Raw genomic sequence first — 23415 nt, 5'->3', positions numbered from 1 at the left:
AGAAGATGGCAATCACACCAGCTGGCTAAAGGTCAGCAAACAACAATTAATGCAGAACAAGAACTCTCTGTTCCAGAATAAAGAGTGTCACAAGAACTATGAGCTACACTGTCTTTCTCACTCCGTCACTCCTGAATGGATAGAAATGAGACCCCGCGGGGAGCCGCAGTTACAGACTTTTAGATATAAAGAGTGCCACGACTTCCATTTCTTGCTGGAGCTGATAAGAGTGAAGGAAGCAATTTTATGGATTTCCCCATCAATATTAAAGTGTTTGTGTGCGGGTCTGCGAGGAACAGCAGCATCCATATTAAAGTATCTGGGAAATGAGAATGCATTACAGCTTGGTGCATTTATTTAAGTGGTTAGTTTGCAGTACCAAAAGGAGTTTCACAGTTCCAACATTCATTTATTCACAGAACCATTTATATTCAGAGTTATAACACTAGTTAACCTTACTACACCTGGCACAGAAGCGTCGCATGGGACTAAGCATCAACCGGAATATAGGACAGTGCATATGAGTGTGCACTAATTTGCTATGCAAGTTTTTTCATAATGTTATCGTGGTTACATTTGTCTACTCATTTTGTGTTTTTGATATTTTAGTGAAAGATACACTGCAAATATTTTTATGCCACCTCTGTACATTACGAATTCAAGTACAAAGTTTGAGTCTGTGCAAATGCTCCTTAGTGCGATCTATGGGTAGCTGACATGAAATCCTTTCGGGACATTGACGATTAAAATCATTTAAAATGTACAATTATTATGCATGCAGTTTTTATGATCTCATATTAATTGAGAGACTAAATGCAATATTTATACAATTGTATAATTTATTTATCACACCACAGGACCCTTTAAATGAATGAATGAAGGTAAAAACGTGAAAACATGACTTGTGCATCTTGATTTTAGTTTAAATTGACATTTTATGCATCAACTACCCATATACTTTGCTTCTGCCAAAAATATCCGAGGCTGAAACGAGATTTACAGTAATGCATGTTGACTGGATTGTGCTGCGTGGAATATCTGCTTTCATGAAGACCGCATCAGGCGTATCACAACCAGGAAGGAATCTGAACAAAAAGTGATCTTTCTCAATTTGATTTTGGGTATATTTGGGGTGGCCAGAAAAAAAAAATTAAGAGAAAACAGTGTTTGGCCGTAAACAAAAACAAACTCAGGACTTTATTTTCTTTTTCTTTTGGAGATTAACAGAATAATTAATTCAACCACAGTCCTCAGTTTGCAACCACTAAACTGTCTGACTGTTCGCATTATTCAGTATATAGTAATATAAGAGATATATCATCTCACAAATGCATTCCTAATGCATTTTTTTTATTTATCTAACAGGGCAGCACATATAAGTGCCTGTGCTATGTGTGTGCGTTTGTCAAGTTGCACATCATTTCTCTTTCTAGTGCCCTTGTATTAGGCATGTCTCATTTTAGAGTCAATTACAGGCGTGTCTCAGTTCTGGCAGGAAGGGTCAAGTTGCGCTATACTGTGTTGCTGTACGAAAAAACGCTGGACTGATTTACTTAACCCTAGAGACCTGTGGGGTGCTAAGTCCCTCAAGTTCTGGCTGAATAATCGAGAGAGAGAGAGAGAGAGAGAGAGAGAGAGAGAGAGAGAGAGAGAGAGAGAGAGAGAGAGAGAGAGAGAGAGAGAGAGAGAGATAAACAACGGAAAGAGAAAGATAGTTAAACGTGTGCACGTTTACACACCTGTACATGTATGTGTGAATGTGACGTTACATCTGGGCCAGTTCTGACAGATTACATTAGCCCTGAAGGGATACAAGCTCTGCTGAGCTGTGCTCTTAATGCAACATTGAGAATGTATGAGAATTGCAAACTCCTCATATTAACTACATGTAGTCTTACTTCAGCAAGCATACTAAAAAAGTTGAATAAATATTTGTCTAAGAGAATTAACTGTAATGTTACAAAACACTTATTAGACTTACAATCAAGGTGCTTCAATTACGTTTTTGTAACTGAACAAGAAATGCAAATAAATGCAAATGAAATGGCTTTTAAAATCTAAGTAAATTTCACATCACGTTTTAGCACTTTCAGTTCCATCATCCAGAAGTCAAATAGGTTTTTACTGAAGCAGTTTTTGTTTAAATTCCTAAAATAAGTTTGGTGGTTAACATAAGCTCAAGAATTTTTCATGTTTTATTCTGACATAAAATATTTCAGTAATACCCCCTTGGGATTTGACTTGTCTTGAAAAAGGTGGTTGTTAACAAATGGCTAAATGGAGGGTTGAATAGAAGTTGTCAGGGACATTAAACATCACACTGAACAGGTAATTTCATCTACTCACTAGTCCACTCTTGCAAACTTTTCTACCTCAAACTTTCACGGAAAATATTTTTTAAATAAAGACTGAAAGAGTTGTCAGAATATTAGTGGTGGTGGGTTTGAAGTCATGCAACCGTGTAGTTCATTTATAGCCTACGTTTAGCTTTTTACTTCTGCCAATTGTATTTAGGCTGCAAAGTTCATAGACGTTGGGTCCATTTGTGAAGATTACCATGACGAACGAAACATGTAAGAATCATAAACTTTTGTTTTTCACAGAGCAAATTATTTTCTGCAAGAATAATCCATAAGCCAATTGAAAAATTGGGTATTTCAGTCAGAAATACTGCGCTCCCTTTTTGTTGCACTCGATCAGTGAAGTCCGTGAAGTTTGCCATCAGGACGAACCTTTTATGAAAAATAGAAATAGAAAACATTTATGTATAAGGATATAGCTGTAAGTCAGACGCTGAATGCACTGAACGGCGCCTGTCAAAGCATCTGAAATGGCAAGCCACGATGAACTTTAAATGAAGGGCTTCAATCAAACTCACATGTGTAAAGCATTCTCACGTTTTTGGATGTCTTGCGTTGTGCACGTTTCCCGCAGCAGCTTACTCTGTGACCTCCACTATTTTTTAGATGCGTTTTGTCTATAGACATTTTCACTACTGTAAAATTACATTACTGGTAGAGGTTTTCTGCACAGCCCGCAGACCCTGCTCTCTATAATGATACATTTCATTATTAACTATTACCACAGCCTTTGTTAATAGCATTAAAGAAAAATAAATAAGAAAATAAAATCCAACAAAACCAGTGAAGAAAATAATCTGTATGCTCCAATGCAGTTTTGATTCACTACAGTTAAAGTCTCTTCAAGACAAGTCATTTAATCCGGCGGCCATCTTTGAAACACCTCTCAGGGATTCAAATGCAGCTCCTATCTCTTTGAATGGGGAAACATCAAATTCTCCAAAGCTGTTCACCAAGCTTATGATTAAATTTCATATTTGAAATCACCAATGAAATCTGACAACAGCTTTACTATAAATGTTGGATCTTATGCTCAAATAGCATTGAAAAAAAAATCAACTTTTTCCACCATATTGCGTGTTACACTTTCTCCCAGTCTTTGGCAGCGCCTTTTTTTGTTTTGTTTTTTGACCTAGAGGAAAATTCGTCACGGTTCAGAGGAGTTCAGGCACATGTTTACTTCATATTGATGTTCTGACCCTTCCTGATTGCTTAGCTGGCACTATGAGTGATGGAAGCATGCAGATGCATCTGGGAAATGCGTGCTTCACTTTCCCTCCCTGTGTCCTGCGTTCGGGTCAGAGCTGGATTAATTTTATCTCAGTCCCTGGCCTGAACACTGCTCCTTGGCATGGAGTCCCCCAGCTACACCAACACATAAACATATCGGACAGCTATTTAAATTTCCCTCTCTCTCCCTCTGTCCCTCTTGCTCTGAAATGGAAGGCAGCAGGTTAAATTGAGAGAGTGTATAGGGTGATATATTCAGGTGTTTATGCATCTGTGAAATTTTATGAGACGAGCTCTCCGTCCTCGACCTTGCTCTGAGTCGAAACGCTCGTTGGCTTCTAGGCCTGTTGTTTTATGTATTGATTTCAGTTCGAAAGATTCATTCCCCCACCCCCCCGACCGAACCCATCACATTTGTGTAATATAGAGCTTTATAATACCAGAGTAGACAAATGCAAATGTATCTCCATTATATTCTTATTACTCCGGCCCAGGCTCAGAGAACAGGACGTATATCACCTTGTCTCACCTGGCCCTGCAATGAGAGAGATAGGCACACCAATTCCAATCAGGGAAAGTGTCAAAAGAGGAACACAGGCTGGTGCTGTGGTATCAGACCCCCTCCTTCCTAACTCTGCCAGTGATGGAGTCACCTTGCTTCAGGTGCTTGGGGTGAGCCTTTGTTTCCCTGGGCGCCTTGCCAATAATCAGGAAAAAAAGAGCCCAACCCTCAGAGGCACTATACTTCCCAAACTCCCCAAACCTCAGAGACGTGCAGCCCTTACACCCAGAGATACTGCTAAATGTCTCTACTAGAACAAGCTGAACTATTACACTTTTTCTGGAGTGCTCTTTGTTTAAGTTATTTCAAAGAGTTCAAGGTTTGGCTGAGTAGCATGATCTAGTCAGCCCCAGTTAGTTGATTCTGTAACTACATTACCTGATTCAAAAATAAATAAATAAATTCAGAATGTGTTGTGTGGTGGTGACGATTCAAATGCAACATAAAATGCAAAACTGCCTGGATATGCTTTCTTAATAAAACATTCCTAGTCTTATTGTGCATGTTCCATCAGTGCATGTTATTCTAAAGGAAAATGTTTGTTTTTGTAATCTTTCATCAAACTTTCTCATTCATTATATTTCTTTTATGCTGAAAGATGCATGGATAAAGGAAAATATATTTTCTTTTAAATGTTAACCAATCAGGCATGTTGTGTGGAAAAAAAGAATCCTCAGTTTGCATGGTTGAGTGTAAAAGATTTCACCCCTCAAACTGAAATGACAAGAGAAGTTTAGGTTCGTTCCTGTGATAAAAAACTAGTCAATTTACTGTATGTTAAGACTTTTTAGTAAAATCAAGAAAATATGATCAAATAACCCAAATTTTATCATCTCTACACTGGTTACCTAGTTCCATATCGATTACAAAGTATTGCTACTGACCTATACGGTCATAAATGGTTTAGCTCCTGTGTACTTAACTGATCTTCTATCGCCTTACAATCCATCACGCACTTTAAGGTCACGAAACGCAGGACTCTTGGTAGTGCCTAAGTCCACTAAAGGCGGTAGAGCTGTTTCACATTTGGCTCCTAAACTCTGGATTAGCCTTCTTCATAATGTTCGGGGCTCAGAGGCACTATCCCTCTAAGCCTTTATGTTTAGGTTAAAGACACATCTATTTAGCCAAGCGTTTACATAATACATCTCATAAACTTGCACTCCAGTTATATCAGATGAAATGCGCATGACTATCATCTTTTGCTTGAAATGTTATGAAAAGCAACTATGCTAATTATTTTCCATTTGCTTTCTGTTTCTAGAGAACTAGAGATTACGCCAGCTCCAGTTTGGATTTCAGGTGACCGAACACCTGTGAAGAGATGATGCCAACTCCTGCGAGGACTTCAGATGACGCCAACTCTAAATCGACATACACAACTGCCAAATTTTCTATTGTAATCATTACGATCACAACTTGTAATAATTGCTTTAATGAGCTCAATGTTTCTGCCTATAATGAATACATGATGTTAGCTAACTAGATGATTTGTATTATTTTAGAACTGTACATTTGGACATTACTTGGACACAGTCACCTCTGATAACAGATCACTCTAAATTGTAATGTAGAAACATGCATTTTATGTAAAGCTGCTTTGAAACAATACAGTATGTATTGTGAAAAGCGCTACACAAATAATTGTGAATTGAACTGAATTAGGTTCAAATCAAAATGTAATAAATAACAATAATTCATGTATATACACGACAAAAAAAGCTGTTTGGATTTAAAAAGGGAAATGCTTCAGATGGTAAATACTTATGACTGGATCATTATTGCAGTGATTATTATGTGTGTAGCATGCTATATGTTTGGCAACAGCCTAATTAATGGAGAATGTAGCTTAAACAACCATATAGGAAGACATTGTCAATACATTATTGACAACAAAGATGCATTTGCCTATTTAATCCAAACAGTAACTTTCTTTTTTTTTTCTAAATTTAATTGGGAGAGGTTGCTAGTTTATCAAAACAATATATTTTTTGTTAAACGATTCACAAATGATCACATTAGTCAGTCATGACACATGTCCACCAATTAATTTAACTTTATATTTAAAAAAAGATTTTGTACAACAAAAGAAATGTAAATCTGTGTTTATCCTCCACTCCATCCCTGCAATCAATAATACCATAGGACATTTTTCACAATCCAATCAAATCATAAAAGATACTGTGTTCTGCTGACTATTCGATTTAAATTGGAAATACATTGAATTATGCCATTGCATATGCCATGTACTGTTTTCTTCACAAAAAAAATATTTAGAACCAGGATGTATACAAAACACATTAGCAAAGACCTACTAGTGGCCAATAATAGCAGAGTTAACTGGTCCAGACAAAATTAGGCCTAACAAAGTGAAATGTCATGAGACTGACATTAAAATAGGACAGTAGTGGAAAGAAAAGAGTTTTAAAAATCTAGGACAAATATAAAACCCAAATAGCACAGTTTTAACAGACAGGACCTTGAAAAAAATGTATGCAAAGGAGACACATACACAGGGGGCAGTATTTTAACTGAAGGTTATGAGTTTGTGCTGCTGGGGGCCCATAGAGCACAGACCACAGAGACAGACACTCCTCTATCCACCTAAAGGACATTTAGAGGTTTGGAGCGGGACATAGTGTGGATCTGTCAGCTAAATGCACTATTAGTGCAGCCCGGGCCTGGCATCTGCAGCTACAGATGGCTGCAAAGGGCTAGTGAGATGAAGTGGAAAGGAGATGCCTTCACTGAGTGCTTTCAATCATGTTGCGGCTTGGCTGAAGGAGTACTCATGGCAAAGCAACAGCTTTGAGTTCACATTCAAAAGGGAAGAACGTGAAAACGTAACTTCAGAGTTTGTATGCATGAGTATCCAGATCCATCAAACTTCAAATGAACTGCTGTGCAGACGGCAATTTTAAATTTGACTTTACACCAATCTCACCAAAATCACACCTTGGAATTTGTTCGGTGCATATCCCAGCACTAACACCGGTGATTTTTCACAGTAATCTAAAAAGTGGATTTAGTTTTAATGGGAATGTTGTAATTTGATTATAAGTGAAATCTCAGAGAGAAAGAGAGACTGACGGCAAGAGCAATCATTCTTCCATGATGACTGTTCGCTTTTCACTGTGCGTTAAAAATGATGAGTCTATGCATATATTCTCTGTGCATACAGAATCTCTGGGGTTTAGGAATCTATTTTTAAATCATTTTCTAAAAGCAATTATGCATTTTCCGTAATATGGGGATTTGCAGTGGAAAGCCAAATTCAGAATCTAAGTCCCTCTTGCACCCCTCTTTCTAATGACCGATATAGGAATATTCTAGAATATTCTAATAGTCTATTCTAGTGAGAACAAACTTCTTGACTGTTTATTTTTGCAAACTTTTATCTTCTATATAAGAATTTCTATGCCCACTACCGTTCAAATACTGTTTGAAATACTGCAAGTCTTGTTTTTTTCACTAGGCTGCATTTATTTAATAAAAAAATAGTAAGTAAAACCATAATAACCGGACTTATTAATACAATACAGTGTAATTTCTTCCTGTGAGGAGGAAAACTGGAGTATTGGCTGCTGATAATTCAGTCCTTCAGAAATCATTCTATTATAAGAAACATTTCTTTTATATATATTTTGAACATATCATTTAATCATGATATTTAATCATTGTTTTTTCAAAATTTCTTTCTTCTGAGGAACATAAAAGAAGTTCTTCAAAATATCTTCTTTTATGTTATGTCCCATAACAAGTGTGATGTAACACAGAACGCCCACAGTTCTAGAATGATGCTTTATAATTCAGCAGAGGAACAGAATGTGCTTCATGGCCACTGAATATTACTTCTTTAAAAGTTTTTAAAGTGCGTAGACCGAAAAATGGATGTGAATGAGAGGGTTCCACTTATGAATGGAATCATAACTTATTCATGGACAATAATAGGAATAGTAATACAAGTACAGGCTTTCTCATGTGTGAACCTTATTTGCACAGTACATTATTTAAAAAACTGTTATTTCTGCACCAGTTCTCCTCTCGCAGACCAGTGAGAATGACTAAATCTCTATCAGTTACATCCTTGAGCTCTTTGTGAATCAAGCTACATTTACGTTTGATTGCATCAGCTTTCTGTTCGCAGAGCTGTTGACTCCTGCTGTGTGCCCTTCTCTCATTCATTTGTGGAAACTGGCTAGATAAAAATCTTTGCAAACCAACTGACACCCACAAACTGCAAATATCCAGCTCTAATTTTTAATGCATTGGAGCTGTAGAGGGGAGAAAGTGTTTGAAGTCTTTTCCTCCTCCTGGTGTTAACCTTGTCCCCCTGGCTCCGTTTGTTGTCCTCCCACACGCCCCACCTGATCGCTGGAAAACTCTCATCGCACCTGCTGATGGTTCACGATTGCCAATTAACGTAGATGTCAAGGTGTCAATCTCACTTAACTTCCACTGAGCTACAGCGTTCCCAAACCCTTACTGCAAGAAGGCCAAGAGAAATAGAGCAAAGAGAGAAAAAAAAAATCCAAAGCAATTATTCTAAATGCCTTTTCCCAGTGTCAAAGGCTCCCATGTATAATCCAATCGCTCTGTACAGTGCGGGAGGGAGGGGTGGTCAAAGTAGACTCTATGATTGTATTACTTAACAGATAATGAAGTTGTCCTGGATGGAACTACTTCACAGCTGTCTGTCAGAGCAGCCTTGTGAGCTTATCACATCTTTAAAAGGTTTACCTCAGTGAAACCGAACGGTCCTATTGGATGAACAATTTTGAGAAAGACAGCACTTCTAAAATACTATAGTTCATGTATTACAATGCAGGCAAGACACATCCCTAAGGACTTGTGAGTGAATTTAGCACACCTTTGACAAGGAAAAGTTCGCCTTTTGATCAAACTGGAACACATCAAACTGAAAGCAATGACTAAAGCAATTTACCAAAGTCAGTGCACCTTAAAACATCTCACAAACCCTCTATGCTGCTACAATACTAGGTCATCTGGTAGGCCTAAAATGATGTCTTTCTTTCAGAAAAATAACGTCAGGGGTGGAGTGGCACAATGGAAGATCATTGGACGTAATATGTTACAAGTAGTGTGAATGGAGGTAAAAGTGTATTTAACATATTTGTTTTTTATTTATTTAACATTTCTTTTGTTATCTTCTGTAAAGTCATAGTGTAGATCTATAACTATTGTCATTTTTGACAATACTGACAATTTTTTACATACTTTGTCATTAACCTAATAAGTAATGCTACTTTTTGTGTTACATTTACGCCATATCTTTTTCAATTAAGTTATTCACATGACTTTTATATTTATTTGACCTATTTACTGACAAACACAATTAAAAACATCTCTATGCCCCACAGTGGGAGAAACTGAAGAGTTATAGTATGTGAGCATTATGGGTATTATAATTCTTTTGTGTGTTGACAGTTTGCAGTCAAACTAAACACAATCATACTGTTGGTCTTTTTAAAATATCATGTCTGAATGAAATCATATCTTTTCAGTATAGCCTATACTGTACATAATTTCTTACAAACTATAGGCCTATTCGGACGGGGCTAGTTTTCTAAACGACTTTGAGTTACAGTTCTTATCACTCGAGTTTACTTCTATGATTTCATGTACCGATTCGGACGGGACAAACATGTCTGTGTTTATTACAGAAGTGGGAGTGTGTGTTTTAGATGTGGGCATTACAGAAGGTCATGTGCTGTACTTGCATACATCACATATATCTTTTCATTTATTATTTGTTGATAGAATTTTAAAGAAGAATTTTTATTATAAAAACCCTATGGAGTTTATAGCAGTGCATAAATGAGCAGAGAAAACTAGGCAAGTAGCCTATCTTACTCTTACATGACACTAATATTAAAATGGGCACTTGGGCAGTCCTTCAGAGTTTCAGCGATGATTTGATTTACATTTCTGCCGAAGATTTGAGGGCAAACGGTAGCTCAGGTAAGTCAAAAAATACCTGAGGAGAAGCGTTAGGATAATACAACATCAACAACCACAGACATTTGCATTCAGACAGGATTAGACTTCTCAGAGCTACACCATCTTGTTACACCATCTTTTTTTCCATTGATGGCCAACCCAAAGTAGCAATTTTTTTTTTCTTTGCGAGCAACATTTACATACACAAATAATTCATTATTTTTGCTATATGGAAAAGTGGAAAGTAAGTGAATTAGAAGTCAGCACCCATGAGCAAAGATGGCATATTTCAAGTGGCATACTTCCAGGGGTCATGTACCTGCTGAGATGAATAGAAATTCTAACAAATTGCTTTCTCCTGGTTTTATAAACGTGCATACCTGTGTATGTCCTTTGTCTCCATCTAAGATGCTAGCATTAACATGAAGATCACAGATGGAGCCGTCAGGTTAACAACGTGCGTGAGTTGATTAAAATGCCTTACAGTCCTGCTGTTCAGCACTGCATGCTTGTTATCACGTCCCCAGGCTCAAAGGTTAATTGAACATTTAATAGGGAAAAGTCAAAATTATGCATTTATCCAAGCCATCTTGTGCTTAAAAGTTAATGGTTGGAAAAAACATATTTTTAGTTAATTTAGTGAAATTATGTTGTGATATACAAATAACTCCTAATAACACTCTGTTAAATGAAGAGTGTTCAATGGTAAAATAAGATTTATAATAATTACTGGAGGGCTGGAAATATCATTTCTATGTTCCACTCAAATGCATTTTCTCTTCTAATCCACACCTAATCCTTCTTTTGTAGATTTTACTGTGGGGAAATACTTTATCTGACCTGGGTCTCACATGTGAGTGTTGAAACTTTCGCTAAACCACAGCTGTAGTTGTAATTGTTTGTTACTTTTCAAAGGAATGTGTTACAATATTGCATTTCTCATTATAAATAGTAATTACATTTGCATTGTTCTTTTTTATGCAAAGTGACGTGTTGAGTTAGTTTTGCTTTACTTTTTCTGACCAATTTCTTTTTTTGTGTGTGTGTTTTTCACCTCGACATAAGCTCTAATCGAACGGGACTAGTTTTCCAGGGTGACGTTATTTACTTTGCAAATTTAATCCCGTTCGAATCTGCCAAGTCTGTGTTTTTCTCACACAACCTCTGTAAAAATTACAGAGCAAATGACCTATTGTTTTTCAGCAAACCAACGGTCTCTTACGGTCCCTACAAACAGAGACTAACTGGACTAAGCTAACCAGCCACACCTTGACCTCTCTGAATGCACATACACAATCACAAACACACACAGACAAACTGATGGGTAAACAGCTGAATCATGTTTGGTCTGCAGCGATAAAATCTGGCTTGTGCTGTATCAACAGACCCGCAAAGTCAAGGCTGTCACCAGCAGGAATAATACGTGACTCTAGATTATAGTCTAGTCAGCAATGAGCTGATGGAGAGAAGCTCGTACTTGATGCATTGCACACAGTTGAGAAGCAATGGTCCTTGGGGAAAAGATTGATATAGTTCATCATTAAACTGAGCGAAGGGTTTCTAGACTGTCTTAGATGACCGCTATTAAAAGAAAATTTATGAGATATTTCATCCAATAAATAATTTCTGTCATCATATATTTGTTCCAAACCTAAATTACTTTTTTTCTTCTTCTTTTTTTTTGATGTGTGGGTATTTTGCAGAATGTCCAAGCTGTTCTTTTCGATATAATAAAAATGGATAGAAACTAGCTGTTGTCCCTGGTTACATAAGTAAATTCACTATATGGTCACACTTTAGATTAGGGTCCAATTCTCAGCATTAACTAACTTTTAACTGGGACTTTTGCCTCAATAAACTCCTAATACTGCATATTAATAGCTAGGTATTGTTAAGTTTCGGTATTGGGTAAGATTAAGGAATGTAGAATACAGTATTAATATATGCTAATAAACAGCCAATATCCCAGTAATATGCATGCTAATAGTGAGAATGTGAATTTAAACTAAAGTGTACCACAATCACTAATTCAAAAGTTCAGATGTTGTTTTGGACCCCATTGAACTTCATTGCATTGACAAACTTTTTTTTTTTTTTTCAGAATGTCTTCTTTTGTGTTCCACAAAAGATAGATAGTCCTTCAGGTTTGGAACAAAAGGTGAGTAAATGATAACAAAATTTTCAGCAATTGTAAAACATCTATAATGCCACAATGAAAGGATTTGAGGCTGTTGGAGTCCTGGATTTAAATCTGGCACGTGAACAGTTTACACTGACCTCCATGCACTTCCCTTGCTCTGACATAAACTCAGCTGAACACCAGCTCGTATGCATGTCCAATGCTCCAGTTTTGTATTCAAAGCCCATTGCTTATTTTCCCCCCATTACTCTATATGTCAGAAGCAGTTTAGTACTGGTCCAGGTGTTTACGAAGGGCTAAATTTACCCGGGATGCTCGCTGAATGAGGAAGCGGAGAGATTTCACCTTGATAGGTATTTCGTTTCATCAGACAGTTTCGGCTTAAGATCCCTTAAGGGCACTATAGAACTCACTTTCATACTATATATATACTATATTTCATACTATATATATGAAAGACATGCCAAAGCAGCATACTACATAATGCACTTGACATTTGAGACAAATATAAGACCTTCAAGAGTCACCATGCAGCATTTTATGTTTTCCATGTGGACAGAACAGAGTGAATGATTGTGTTCAGGGATTTATTTATCTTTTTTCCATCTGCAGTTCCATTAAGTTTTAATATTCTCAGGTTGCTTGTTATTTGTTGGAGTCACTGACGAGTGACTTACCATTTTTTTTTTCCCCATGGCAAAATAGAACTTAAAAAAGAGCTATACGGACTGTGTGCAGCAAACAAATTATTCAATTTTCACGCCTCAGTTGTATTAAAACTGCAATTAACACCGCTATTCTTCCTATTCACCAGATGATTAAAATATGCAAAAACACTGCAGTATTGTCTGTAGAAACCCATTACACTTGCTTCTAAACCCAGGAGCATAAAAATGTAAAATAAAAAAACACAAACCAGTCAAATTAATTTAGCGGCAAATATTAGATTAAACTGCTTACTGCACAAATTGTGACAGTTCTCGAACGTGAGCCACTACCTCAGGGTTCCCGCAAAGCACAAAATAAACAGGATTAACCAGCATATTTACATCCACTTTTTATATAAATGATTTATATCAGGCAAATTATTTATACTGGTACAATAGCTAATTTTTTCTGCTGGTCTGCCCAGAAGTTGAGATTTTAACTTGTCATGTCAACATTTTCACCACAAAAATAATAATTTTTATTTTTAGCCATATGTTTTTGTGTCATTCATTTCTTACATTTAACATCTTTACAAAAAATACAACATGTTTTCTAGCTATTTCAAAATCTCAACTATGATAGCCAGTCAGCAGAATTTGCAACAAATATATTTAATGAACTCTAGAAAACCAAATGTTTTACGTTTGCAATACACGGTCAGCAAACATGAGATGATACAGTAATAGCCTACAGCACTGGGCAGATAGGGCATCAGCAATCAGGCCAGCCAAAAATAATTAATAATAAATAAATAATGCAAAAATAACAAATAATTAACACGTTTCAAACACCCTCCCATTGTTATATTATGTCCAGGCCAGTCAGGCTTTTTAAATACATTGTAATTCCATTTTATGCCACTAATTACACACTTGTATCATAGTGGGATAAAAGCTTGTTTTGTTTTTTTATTACACATAGACTCATGAATGTTCTGTAAAGCTGCTTTGAAACGATTTGTATTGTGAAAAGCGCTATACAAATAAATGTGAATTGAATATATGAGACATACATTTGAAATGATCCTACAATGTCCTCTATTAGTCTGTTAGACTGGGTGGTTGTGAACTGTCAGGTGCGATTGATATTTTACCTCGCCTTTATAAAGATCAGACGAAATGAAGAAGAAGAAAGGCAGAGAGGATTATTGGAACAGCACTTCAGAGATTAAGAGAAACCTTGCGCTGGCCTTTAGATGTAATGACACTGCTGTCGTCACTCCAGATTGACTTCATTTTGCTAATCATTCCTATGGTTAATGAGGCCTTGACATTTGATTGGAGTTTGACCTTTGTGCTGAAATATAATTCGACATGCATGGATGTATGTAAGTTTCCATTCAGGGGAGTCATAAAACTATTCTTGCTTGTATATTACTCACCATGAATCTAATTTTATGGGTGTCTTTATTGTTAATATCCTTTGCAGCTAATATAATCTATGACATGGTAATGTGCAAAACGTGTGAAGATTAATAACTTCACAGTAGTGTAGAATTAAGGGATTAAAACATCTTTTTCTGCAAATCATCAACGTAGGGTCATGCTATCTGTCTTTTATTATGTCTGCCACTGATCCACGCTCTTGTGTAAACTTAATTGTGCATTAAACTTTTGCCCACTTTGCAGGCTATAACAGATCTCAATGCACGGCATACACAGCTAGAGTCAAGCCAATTTGTAGAAAGTGTCAAGACATTCCCCCCTTTTGCACAGATTTATGGAACACATCAGAGGACTTTGCATTGAATGGATGACTAGCCTAATACTGTGCAATACCAAACAGACAGGACAGATTGCCGCCTAATGGCATACATGAGAGCTAATGCCAATCATCATCTTTCTAGGACAGAGACTAGAATAATCATCCCAGCATACACAAATACAGCTGACAGATACTGAGTTTAACATATGTAGGCTACTCTGTCATGCCAGGGACATGATATCTAGTCTAGATTATGCAATGGAGCCAAAAATGATACATGTAACACTAGAAGTGCATAGAAACCCTGTTGCTGCCTCTGCACGTGCAAAGACTAAATAGGCAACATTAAAATTTTTTTTTTTTTTTTTTAAAAAACCTGTTTATACCAGGGGTAGCCAAGTTCGGTCCTAGAGAGCTTCTGTCCTGCAGAGTTTGGCTCCAACCCTGAAAAAAAAAACTATAGCCATAGTAATCCTAAAGACACTGGTTAGCTTGTTTAGGTGTGTTTGATTAGGGTTGTAGCTAAACTCTGCAGGACAGTTGTTAGGACCTAACTGGTACTGTATATACTACCATTTTTTTGTTTTGTTTTTTTCATAAGAAATTACTCTTTTCTTCAGAAAATTAATCAAAAGTGGCAGACTTTTACATTCAGACAAACAATTATATTCATCAAAGTATCCTGAAGTATAAAAAGCATCAAGGTTTCTACAAAAATAAAGGAGCACAACTGTTTCAACATTGATCCCAAGCAGAAATGTTTCTTGAACAGCAAATCAGCATATCAGCTGAAAAAATCAGCTTTCTATGATTTTAATTAAAGAAATGCAGACTAGACGAGGATAAGAGACATCTTTCAAAAATATGAAACGGTAGTGTTTAAATAAAATATATAATTAAATATTAAATATAATAATTGATATATTATAATATAAAATATATAATAATTTATGTTACGTGTTTCTGTGTGTAAAAAAATCACTGAACACAACTTTCATTTTATAGACCAGCATGGAAGAACACTGTATTTCCAAGAATGTCATTACCAGTTCCTTTTCCTGTTATTCTGATTCTTCATGCTATGAGTGGCCAATTCATTATAAATTTAATCTCAATTCACGTTCAGACAACACTGGACTGCCATCCAACACTGGACTGCCATCTTTCCTCTGTATTCGTCCCGCTACTACTTGGTAATCTTGAAAATCTCTACTTGGACACCACATTCCCATTAGCCTAATAACCAAAATAACCAAAGTGCAACACCAGTACATTGTGTTATTTTTCCCTATTTGCTTGTTTTCCATAATTATACAGCAGCTGAGGTGTTTCACACCAAATTAAAATTTTAAGCCAATATTTTCACAAAAAAAGCTAGCTAGCTGCACACTCTTGGCCCTTCGACAATTCAACCACCTTCTTTGCTGTAAATAACTGGGCAGTTGTGTGCCAATTACAGCTTCGTGAGTATTTTCCACCCACAGTTTTTCAAAGAACCCACACAGTGTTTTTGATACACTGCATTGTGGTTTGTGATCCAAGAACCTCTGTGCCATGTTCATGAATGACCTTTCACCAAAAGCTGATTAAATATCTTACACTTATTAGAAAACAAAAGCTACATGAAAAAAACAGTTGCCATTAAGATTTATGTCCTACCTGGTGTCTCCCCAAAAGGTTTCTGTGGTTTGGCAGTCACTCTGGAGTTGCTTGGCTGTGTGGTGCTGTGCCTCTTAGGATGCACGGTTGTAATCACCGCATACGTCCTTTGGGGGCTGCGTGTGGTAGTGCTAGTTATGGTAACTGTGGTGGTGGAGGGGGCTAAAGAGGTGACGGTGGTGTTCGGGGTCACCTTCGCCTCCTCCTCAATCACCTCGTCTGCCCCTGTGGGGCCCCAGTCAATAAATCCTGCCACTGTTGTGGTCCTCCCCTCCAGGGAGTCATAGCCATCCCCTTTCAGCTGCCTCCGTGAGCGAGATAAATGCAGATTTAAATCAGATTTACTCCCCTCCGGTAGTGCAACCAACTTCCCTTTGTCGGAGGGGGTCCATTTACACTCCAAACAAAGTTGTCGTTTTTGGAGAGACCGGCGGTTTTTCCGCCCCCACAGTTTGTTGCCCGCCAGCTCCCCATGGTTACCTAGTGATGGCAAGGGAGGGGGAACACCATGAAGCAAGACACCCAGAGTCCTCAAGTGCTGGCCGTTGAGCGTGTCCCGGCTGGGCAGAGGGTGCGGCTGCCGGCGGGGCACTGATCTGGGCAGTAGTTTGAGGGTAAGCCCCTGGCCCGCTGGTGCACACAGAGACAGATCCATTGTGAAATGTACAAGGATGAAGAGGATCCACATTCTACATCCCAGCATTCCTCCAGGTCTCCAAGCAACCATGGAACTAGAGAGCAGAAAAAAGGAGAGAGAAATCAGCCACATTGGATAATCTCAATCAAAGTGCGTGATTTGTGCATCACAGAAAGAGTATGCGTGCTCGACACAATTTACACAACTTCTTTACCTTAAAGACTCTCTTATGGGATCGTAGGACTGACTACAGTAGATTGGGCTTTACGGCACTCTTTGTAATGTCCTTATTTCCAACACCATTTTCCAGTCTAGTGATTTTTGCTCTAGGCTTCGTTCTGCTCTGTGACTCACTAAGTTTTCATAAATTGAACTCCAATATTAATTAGATGTGTGATTGTCCTTTAACAGCTAGATGCTAAAAGCAGACTTCAATGTTGTTTTCAAAGACATTTACTTTCTAAGTATTAACCCTCACACTCTTCAATTACTTGGCTTTGTAAACAAATTTTCTTGCAGCTGAATTGGTCTCATGGCACTAGCAACATCAAGGTCATGGGTTTAAACGTATTGAAAAAATGTCTTGCTGGAATGCATGGTATGTTGCTTTGGCTAAAAGTGTGCTAAATGTCTGATATGTTTCGGAATCTGCTAAAATTAGTGTCTGTCAGTGATCTAATGATGAGCAACAGACTTATTAAATATAAACATAGCTATAAAATGTATACAAATAAATGTATGAAAACCCATTTATATTATATTGAGAGAAAGTAAAAAAAAAAATACAATTAATTATATTATATATTTATATAATTTTCCCCACAAACTATTTCCAAATATTTTGTTACTAAATGCTGGCAAATAAAAGCAGCAATTAATCTCATGATTTCTTAGTCTTTTAAAAGCAGAATTAACTAGTAATATGATCAAATTGGTGTCACATCAATCACATTTCATTGTTATGAGAGCCATAAAAAAGCATTTTGTACGATTTCTCTCAATATTTTCAAGGACACCCTTGCACCCCCTTGTGGTCCCCTGAGGATCCCTGAAACCAGTTTAAAAACCACAGGTAAAATAACAGACTCTTCAAACCATAAAATGTCCCATTTCCACTGTGATTCTACCTCTATGAGTTGTTTTAGCTGGACTTCCACTTGAAGGGTGCTGTTTGTTTTGTTTTTCATTTCAGAACCTCAAACACATTGGAGTGAGCTGCCATACCCTCAGCTCATCTAGAAGCCAAGAGTCTCTATTGATCCAAACAGAAAGAGACTTCATCAAGGCATTTCTGTAATCTCTCCTGTCCTTCCACTATTGGTCACGGTCAAAGGCTAATTTAGAGGGATTAAAGAGCCCACACCTAGGCCTAGGCTTAATGGCTTTTGCTGTTGATTTGAGTTCAGAGGTGATGGATTTCTATTGAGATATCTGACCTATTGGTGAACCAGCTTGTCTGAACCAACAAGTCCAAAACATAAAGTGTAATATTTGAAAATCATATATCTGAAAATACTAAAAGAGTTAATAAAACCTCCATTCCAAAGAGGAATAAATTCCCTTCATCTAAAGAGCTCTTTCATTTACCTGTACTTAAGAGAGTGTGTTTGGCATGCTGCTTCATCTGTTCATGATTAAGATGGATTCTTCAAGCACACTATGAGAGGGCCCTTGCTCTCCATTTTCCCCTCTTCTAGCCTCTCTTTACATTTTTCTCCGTTGTTATTCAGAAAAAAAGCGCACTTGTGGTATCTGGTCTGACTGAACTGGGTCAGAACCTTGGGTTGGCCACTCAACAGAGATTTTACCCCACTAATAAGGTCCTTCAATCCCATTGGGCTGGACCCCGAGGGGTCTGACTCACACTCCCAGTGCTAATGTGTTACATTAGAATGTAATTCCTGTCAGGAACATCAATGTATTTACTTAAGGAGACTTAACGGAACCGATGTTGTGCTATTAATGATCACCGCCCGCTGGTTTTTGATGAAATTGGGTGGCTGCATTGTGAATTCAAGGAGGCTGATATGATATTAATGAGGGCTAAATTAAGAGTCACACAAGACAGGGTGTGAATTAGAGTGAGAAACACTGAGGACAATTTTTCATGAACAACCCCTCCCTGCTCTTTTCTTATAACGCATCAGCTATGATTCGGGTCAGTTCAGCATTGTGCAACCCATTTAGATTCTCCATTGCTATTCAACACGTCAGCCACAAAGCAAAGGTCTTGTTTTTATTTCGATTTTCAAAGTACCCAATTTGAATTTCCAGACTACAAACACACACATTCAGGGTCCAAAATTAGATTTTTGCCATACTGACCAATTAAGATGACATGGGGAAACCTCTTCCCATTACTTGCCATTCATATGAATATTCATATGAAGGTGTGTTGTTTTTTTTAACCACAACTTGTTCCCCAACAACTGATTTAATTGCATTGAACCCAATGTAAAAGTTCTTAATAAAATTACCAGCCAACTGGTGAATAACAGTACTTTATATAATTTACTCAACAAACTTGCATTCTGTGCAGTTTTGCTGAAAAAAAAAATAAAAATAAAATAAGGCAATACAATAAATTAAAACTACAAGAATTTCCCCTTTTGAATATTCATTAGGTTCATGTTTACTATGTTTGCAAGCTTGCATAAGATTTGTGCTTAGTTGCTTAGATTTAACAGCAGCACAAATATAGACTCACTGGGAATATATAATTTCTTTTCTCATCCATATTCATGATAATGGGGGGAAATATATAATTTACTTAATAAATGAAAGTGCCAAAATAACAAATTTCCTGACACAAGCAAGTTAAAAGCAGCAGCTTGGGAGTTCCTAAAAAGTTAAATGGAAAATATGTGATCTGAAAAAGCCTGAAAGATTATGATAAGACCATCTCCTTTTAAATCTCGCTCTGTTAAAGGGAATAACATTCAAAACACTGACTGAACTGATCATGAGTTTGACCAAAGTCCTTTTAGGACATCTTTGAAACACACCAAACAGCTACTTCCAGTCAGATATGCCAGACTCCAGCTCTGTGGAAAGCCTGAAATCTCCAAAACTAATGCCAAGCTTCTATTTCAATAGCATTTAACAAATCACCAATAAAACCTGCCAAAATAATATGAGAATTGTAATATTTTTAGACCAAATCAGGCCAAAAAAGTATTCACTGCCAAAAACAAAAACTTTTTTCCTTATCAGCATTGCTCTTCTTTTCTAGTAACATTATCTAAACATCGTAAAAAACGATCAATTTAATGAAAAGCAAAATTGTGAGATATAGAGATTTTCAGAGAATATGTTTTAATGCATGTATTCTTTATACATTGCAAATAGTTTTTATGCATAAATGAAACATAATTTAGTGGTTTCTAAAATAATTAGCCAGTGTAACAAAAACTATGCCTAAGAAAGATTATGGAAGCTTGTTTCCGCAAAGGAATAAAAAAATAATAATAATTTAAAACATAATTGCGACTTTTTATCTTACAATTCTGACTGTTTTTCTCACAATTGCGCGTTTACATCTCGAAATTCTGACTTTTTTTTCACAATTGTACAAATTGTGACTTTTTTCTCAGACTTGCGTGATATAAACAGTTTATTTTTGCGACTATATATATATATATATATATATATATATATATATATATATATATATATATATATATATATATATATATATATATATATATATATATATATATATTTGTGATTTCCAGGAGGACTTACAGCTTTGGTCTTTCTGTGTAAAAGATCTGCTATTGTAGTGAAGTCCAATGTAATCCAATATCATGTTCCCATCCCATTCATCTTGCATTAGTTGATCATTGCAACTTCAGCAAATTTGAATAATTGGCCTGGCTCCTCCTCCTCTTCATATTGTCTGTGGTTTCACTGATTCATACAGAATCTGGAGCTTCAGAAGCACTTGTTCCTAGAGCTCTGAAGCTAAAGGTTACAGACACTTAGTTTGATGATGCAACAAATGATGGGGAATGATACAATAAAAAGGGTTTATTAACCATTACACAGAGAAGAGAGAACACTCTTTTGACTACTTGAACTTTCCCTCTCTTCATCCCTTCCTCTCCCACATTTGTCTATTCTTCTCTACATTAACATGTGGATTCATTATGTTGCTCAGTGAGTTCTGATTAGTGTTGCAGGGTGGAACTGGTCTTATTTGACTCCCTCGTATAGACAGTCATTCACTGCCCCTCTCAGGACTAGATGTCAAAATCCAGCCATGACTAACACATCACACAGTACTTTTACAACCAGCAAATAATACCGACAGCTATTTAAGTAATACATAATACCACAAGGTAGGCAGATTCCTTCTGTAATACGCAAGTTTGATTACCTTTGCGGTAACGACAGTAGCACTCAATCTGCATGAAGTTTGTGTAAAACCTAATGATCATGTTCTCCAGCATTTGAAACGATTCAAAGAGCATCTTGGGCTTCAATGGAATCAAGAACATCTAATCATCAGTGGTTCACATGAACAATGCCACAAATTTGACAACCAAGAAATTGTGCAGCATCTTAAATACATCTTCATTCCTTTTACATCACAACATTTATTTATTTATTTATTTATTCTTGGGTAGCTACACAAATACATACTGAGTAACATTAATTAACAACATATACTAACTATATATTTATGGTTTGATGTATGAAAAAAAAATTGCACAAAGAAAGTTCATACAACATTTCAAAAATGTTGAGGATAATATACACAAAAAAGCCAAAGGCTAACTTTCATTGTGGTCCTCTCCATGCTTACAAAATGGAAGAAAAATCATATATGGAGAGAAAAACACCATCAAGTTCAGCAACTCACAATACCTCACCTTTAAATGAATGAAAAACAAGACATTTGTTAACTTCCTTTCTAAAAACAACTTTAGGTTTGGTTTAGGCATAGTTGCTTGTAATTATGCATAATTTACTGTTATTACTATAGTAAGTACATGTAAGATGTGTAACAGGCACACTGTAAAATAAAGTATTACAAAAAAAATGCTCGAAATTCTCAAACTTTTCCAGGTCTAAATGAATTTTTTAATCTCATATTGTCAATGTGAGACCACATGTTAAACAAAGGAATATCAAAAACATACGCATGCAAAGCCTTATACAGTATATCCACAGGGATTATGGTAAGCACTGTCCCAGGTTATTATTAATGAGATCAGACGTTTGGTAGATAAGCATATGGCTGGTGGAAAATACAGGAACATCCAGTACTAGTTACTCAGCTGTGTTCAGATCCGATGAGTGAATGTCTTCACACAAGACAATCAAGTGCTGTGAACTCATTCGTTCCATTACGAATCATCACACATACTCTCTCCAGACACAAGAAACGCAACTCGAGAAACCAGACTCGAATGGTTTCTGATGGCAAGCCAAATGCTCACTGACATATGACTCATGGTCCGATTTTTCAGCTAAATTACACTTCAGAGAAGTGTTGCAAATAAATATGGATTCCATGCCTGTATTTTGGATAAGCAGGCAGCTTAAATGTGAGTCAGTCTGATCCTCATACAGCCGACTGAATCCTTGGATCAGTCAGTTGGTTTATACTAAGCAGAGTGAAAATAACGGAAATGTAATTGAACAGGTAAAATTATCTGTATTTACAAATATTACTAATGTATTTCATAAGATAACCCATGGTAGTCTGAAAGCACCAAATTGGCTAATATTTACTTCCAATGACACATAACAATGAAGATATCCAATCTAATTCAGTTCTTATAGTCTGTATTTATAAAAATGTATGGAATGCATGAATATATGCCTATTAATACAGTCCCCCTGCTGTTTTGCTTATTAAAAAACAGGGTGATCAAATTAGTATTCATAGCTACTTGTATGTAAAATGTACACATGCATTTTTTGTATGATTACCATACGACCAACAAAAGTCATATGTGACCCTGGATCACAAAACCAGTCTTAAGTCGCACAGGTATATTTGTGGCAATAGCCAACAAAACATTGTATGGGTCAAAATTATCGATTTTTCTTTTATGCCAAAAATCATCAGGATATTAAGTAAAGATCATGATCCATGAAGATATTTTGTAAATTTCCCACCTTAAACATATAAAAAATGTATTTTTGTGAGTGGATGCAGCACAATCGCCTATAGAAATGGACAACTTTAAAGGCGATTTTCTCAATATTTTGATTTTTCTGCACCCTCAGATTCCAGATTTTCAAATAGTTGTATCTAGGCCAAATATTGTCATATCCTAACAAACATAATATCAATGGAAAGATTATGTATTCAGCTTTCAGATGATGTATAAATCTCAATTTTAAAAAAAATTACACATAAGACTGGTTTTGTGGTCCAGGGTCACATATGGACAAATTCTTGTTTTTATGGAATACTTGTGCTCTCATAATCTTTAATAAA

General features: G+C 36.5%; 1 protein-coding gene across 1 annotated transcript in view; it reads right to left on the bottom strand.

Annotated features, from left to right (window-relative positions):
• ajap1 (adherens junctions associated protein 1) overlaps nucleotides 1-23415 on the bottom strand; it is a gene marked incomplete at both ends in the record, with an annotated part of 48129 nt that overhangs the window by 3520 nt on the left and 21194 nt on the right. The window contains one exon of the mRNA XM_081348968.1: nucleotides 16325-17055. Coding sequence (XP_081205094.1) covers nucleotides 16325-17055 — 731 coding nt within the window. The remainder of the gene's footprint in view (nucleotides 1-16324; nucleotides 17056-23415) is intronic.

Source organism: Scardinius erythrophthalmus, assembly GCF_964197995.2.
Source record: "Scardinius erythrophthalmus genome assembly, chromosome: 20".
Taxonomy (NCBI): Eukaryota; Metazoa; Chordata; class Actinopteri; order Cypriniformes; family Leuciscidae; genus Scardinius; species Scardinius erythrophthalmus.
The sequence above is the reverse complement of the archived record's forward strand: the minus strand, read 5'-3'. Positions and strand labels throughout refer to the sequence as shown.